The 4921-nt window shown below is 36.4% G+C and overlaps 2 protein-coding genes across 2 annotated transcripts in view; both read left to right on the top strand.

Annotated features, from left to right (window-relative positions):
* Positions 1 to 448, top strand: part of LOC101514992 (uncharacterized) — a 729-nt gene extending 281 nt beyond the window's left edge. Inside the window, exon 2 of the mRNA XM_073366257.1 lies at positions 4 to 448. Coding sequence (XP_073222358.1) covers positions 4 to 448 — 445 coding nt within the window. The remainder of the gene's footprint in view (positions 1 to 3) is intronic.
* Positions 449 to 2937: 2489 nt separating this feature from the next.
* LOC140919654 (uncharacterized) lies at positions 2938 to 4315 on the top strand. Its single transcript, XM_073366256.1, has 2 exons — positions 2938 to 3424; positions 4308 to 4315. Exons 1-2 carry the CDS (start codon positions 2938 to 2940, stop codon positions 4313 to 4315), a joined length of 495 nt encoding a protein of 164 aa, XP_073222357.1.
* Positions 4316 to 4921: the final 606 nt, after the last annotated feature.

The following is a 4921-nucleotide window of genomic DNA, read 5'->3' as shown; positions in this document are numbered from 1 at the left end:
AAGGAAGACTCCACAACCTGGAAACCAGAGTTCCCAAGCTAGCCGACCTAAATCCAATGGAAGAGTCTTTGCCCTCAGTGGTGCAGGAGCGTCTGAGAAAGACAACTTGATCCAAGGTACATGTCTCATAAGTGATACTCCTTTATTCGTACTATTTGATTGTGGTGCCACTCATTCCTTTGTGTCTTTTGACTGTATTAGACGTTTAGGACTACCTGTATCTCGTTTACGATATGATTTGATTGTGAATACCCCAACTAGTGATTTTGTTAAAACCTCTAGTGTTTGTCTTGACATTTCTATCCATGTTTGTGGAAGGGACTTCCAAGTTGACTTAGTGTGCTTACCTTTACGTCTGGTTGATGTGATTCTTGGTATGGATTGGCTATCTGCCAACCGTGTCCGCGTAGATTTTTTTAGTAAAACCATTGAATTCACGGAGTCATAAGAGAGGGATAAGCCTATCAATATATCCACCAACCAAGTGAAGGCACTCTTGAAAGAAGATGCCCAGTTATACATGATCCTTGCCTCATTGGAATTTGAAGAAAAAGTGGTAATACGAGATGTTCCTATTGTGTGTGAATTCCCTGAAGTATTCCCTGAGGATGTCACTAGTTTACCACCAGAGCGTGAGATCGAGTTTAGCATTGACCTTGTACCAGGTACTGGACCCATATCCATGGCACCATATAGAATGTTTCCCTTAGAATTATTTGAGCTTAAGAAGCAGTTGGAAGAGCTTTTAGATAAACAATTTATTAGACCTAGTGTTTCACCATGGGGGGCACCTGCGTTGTTGGTTAAGAAGAAGGATGGCTCTATGAGGTTATGTGTGGATTACCGTCGACTTAATAAAGTGACAATTAAGAATAAGTATCTGCTACCTAGGATAGATGACCTTATGGATCAGTTGAGAGGATCATGTGTGTTTAGTAAGATTGATCTGAGATCAGGTTACCATCAGATCCGAGTGAAGCCTTCTGATATCTCAAAAACCGCCTTTAGAACCCGTTATGGCCATTACGAGTATTTGGTTATGCCTTTTGGTGTGACTAATGCACCAGCAGTGTTTATGGATTATATGAACCGGATCTTTCATCCTTACCTAGACTCATTTGTGGTTGTGTTTATAGATGATATCTTAGTGTACTCTAAGACTAAGGAAGAACATGGTGAACATCTAAGGATAGTCTTGAAAACCCTTAAGGAGAAACAATTATTTGCCAAGTTGTCTAAGTGTGAATTTTGGTTAGAGGAAGTAAGTTTCCTAGGACATATAATTTCAAAAGGTGGAATAGCTGTTGATCCTACCAAAGTAGAGAGTGTCTTAGAATGGAAAGCACCTAAATCAGTGACTGAGATTAGGAGTTTCCTAGGATTGGCAGGTTATTATCATAGGTTCATAGAAGGATTCTCCAGGTTGGCCTTACCTTTGACTAAGTTGACCCGCAAAGGGGAATTGTTCGTGTGGGATACTCATTGTGAGAATAGTTTCCAAGAGCTTAAGAAACGATTGACCTCTGCACCAATCTTAGTATTACCTGACCTGAGTGAACCTTTTGTAGTATATTGTGATGCGTGTGGTTCCGGATTAGGTGGAGTACTTATGCAAGATGGAAAGGTAGTAGCATATGCTTCTAGGCAACTGAAGATTCATGAGAGAAACTACCCTACCCATGACCTAGAGCTAGCAGCATTTGTCTTTGTACTTAAGATGTGGAGACATTATTTATATGGATCTAGATTTGAGGTTTTCAGTGACCTTAAGAGCCTTAAATATCTTTTTGATCAGAAGGAGTTGAACATGAGACAACGTAGGTGGGTGGAATTTCTTAAAGATTTTGATTTTGAGCTTAACTATCATCCTGGAAAGGCCAATGTAGTGGTTGATGCCTTGAGTAGGAAGACTTTGAGTGTGTCCGCATTAATGGTTAAGCATAGTGAGTTGTTAGAACAATTTAGAGACCTTAGTTTAGTTTGTGAAATGACACCAGAAAGTATTAAATTGGGAATGTTGAAGGTAACTAGTGGACTATTGGAAGAGATTGAAAAGAGTCAGAAGTTGGATTTATACCTTTTAGATAAGTTACAGTCGATTGACCAAGGGAGAGAACCTGACTTTAAAATAGGTGGGGATGGAATTTTGAGATTTAAGGAGAGGATTTGTAAGGACATAGGAGTTGTCTAAGTATTCACCCTAGAGCCACAAAGATGTATAAGGACCTCAAGAAGATATTTTGGTGGCCTAAAATGAAAAGAGATGTTGCTGAATTTGTGTATGCTTGTTTGACTTGCCAAAAATCTAAGGTGGAACATCAAAAACCTTCAGGTTTGATGCAACCTTTGAGCATTCCCGAATGGAAGTGGGATAGCATCTCTATGGACTTTGTGGTAGGCTTACCTCGAACTCCAAAAAGGTACGATAGCATTTGGGTCATTGTGGATAGATTAACTAAGTCTGCTCACTTTATTCCGATAAACATAACTTATTCTATGGAAAGGTTAGCTGAAATATATATAAAGGAAATTGTGAAGTTGCATGGAATCCCATCAAGTATAGTCTCGGACAGAGACCCTAGGTTTACCTCTAAGTTTTGGCAAGGTTTACAAAGCGCTTTAGGTACGAATCTGAGGATGAGTTCAGCCTACCACCCACAAACAGATGGTCAGACTGAGCGAACCAATCAATCCCTAGAAGACTTGTTGAGAGCTTGTGTGTTGGAACAAAATGGAAGTTGGGATAGCTTTTTGCCACTTATAGAGTTTACCTATAACAATAGCTTCCACTCTAGCATTGGAATGGCCCCTTTTGAGGCGTTGTATGGGAGAAGATGTAGGACCCCTCTGTGTTGGTGTGAGACGGGTGATAACCTTGTGTTGGGACCTGAGATTGTTCAACAAACTACGAATAAAGTAAAAATGATTCAGGAAAAGATGAGAGCATCTCAAAGTAGGCAAAAGAGTTACCATGATAAAAGAAAGAAAAACCTCGAATTTCAAAAAGGTGATCATGTATTTCTGAGAGTTACTCCAACGACTGGGGTTGGTCGGGCATTAAAAAAGCGAAAGCTTACTCCTCGGTTTATAGGACCCTACCAGATTCTTAAACGTGTCGGTAACGTGGCATATCAGATCGCGTTGCCTCCGTCACTTTCTAATCTTCATAGTGTCTTTCATGTGTCTCAACTTCGCAAGTACATTTTCGATCCCTCGCACGTGATTGAGTCAGACAAGGTCCAAATAAAAGAGAATCTAACTTTCGAGACCTTACCGCTACGGATTGAGGACCAAAAGACCAAAGAATTAAGGGGTAAGACGATTTCATTGGTTAAGATTGTCTGGGGAGGTGCTACTGGTGAAAGTGCTACGTGGGAGGTCGAAAGCCAGATGCGCGATTCTTATCCAGAACTGTTTCCGTCAGGTAAATTTCGAGGACGAAATATTTTTCAACAGGGGGAGAAATGTAACACCCCAATTTCTCATTACCTTATTTTAGATAGTATAATGATACAATACTATTTTTTTTTATGAGTGTTAATATGTGTTCTAATTTATTTAGGTGTGTTTGTGTGTTTGCCTTAGTAATTGATTTAAATCATTAATATTAACTATATTTAACTCTATTTAAAAAATACAAGGAGTGAATTCGTGTTGTTACACTAGTTGTTACCTTTAGCTCTAATAAAATGGGATAATTATAATAATATAATAATTATAATTATTATTATAGTAGTAATGACATAGGCTAATCCTAGGTATATATATACATAGAGGAGCGGAGATTAGTAGAGCCGCATTAGGAATGGAGTATTAGCAGCCGCCTTACATCATCACAAAAGCCATAAAACATTCTTCCTCCCTATACCTTGATCATAAGCCACATTACATCATCACTAAAATCATAAAGCAATCTTCCTCTTTGTACCTTGATCACAAGCCGCCTTGCATCATCGCCAAAACCATAAGGTATTCTTCCTCTTTGTACCTTGATCAAAGTATGTAGTAGTGATAGGCAGAATTTTTAGTGCTAATCTGAACATTCCCTTTTATTATTATAACAATTATCTTCCATTCGAACTATATTCTTGAAGCAATGTTCTCACAAATTTAGCGGCGATAGCAAACAACAATTTAGGTGCATTGCTGTAACTTCTTATTTACATCATAGTCTCATACATCCTTCGTAAATGGTTAATATCATGTAATATAAACTAAAAAGTTGTCGTGTGAATTTGCCTCTTCTCCTCCCGACAATAGCGATATGATACTTCCAATTTTAATTTGTTTCACTAATCATTTCGTAGGTTCGTAACATTCAATGTGAGAAACAAGGTTTATATCTCTGTTGTGTTTGAATTGAATAAATGTATGCTGAGTCAGTTTAAAGTTCATTACTCCTCCCTTGAAATTTGAATAGCGTATATTATCTATTATTTATAAAGAAGCCAAATAAATGGTACATGCACACAGAATGCCAAAAATTGCAATGTGTATATATGCATCGGTAGCAGTTTCTCTATCCCCTCTACTTTAGTTTGTTTTCCTCACATTCTCATTTGTTTATTACATCTTTCTGTGGGTTGTAGAACAAACAGTAGGCAATCTATTAGTTTTAGATAATTTATTATTTACTATTTATTTATTTACTTATTTATTTATTTTATTATCTATTTATTCATTTACTTATTTATTTACTTATCATTTATTTTATTATTTATTTACATATTTGCTTATTTATTTATTTATCATTTATTTACTCCTTTACTTATTTATTTATTTATCATTTATTTTATTATTTAATTACTCATTTACTTATTTATTTATTTATCACTTATTTTATTATTTATTTTATTATTTATTCATTTACTTACTTATTTATTTATTTTAATATTTATTTATTCATTTACTTATTTATTTA

This window comes from Cicer arietinum, chromosome 3, assembly GCF_000331145.2.
Source record: "Cicer arietinum cultivar CDC Frontier isolate Library 1 chromosome 3, Cicar.CDCFrontier_v2.0, whole genome shotgun sequence".
NCBI lineage: Eukaryota > Viridiplantae > Streptophyta > Magnoliopsida > Fabales > Fabaceae > Cicer > Cicer arietinum.
Note: the sequence above shows the minus strand (reverse complement) of the source record. Positions and strands in the feature narration are given on the sequence as shown.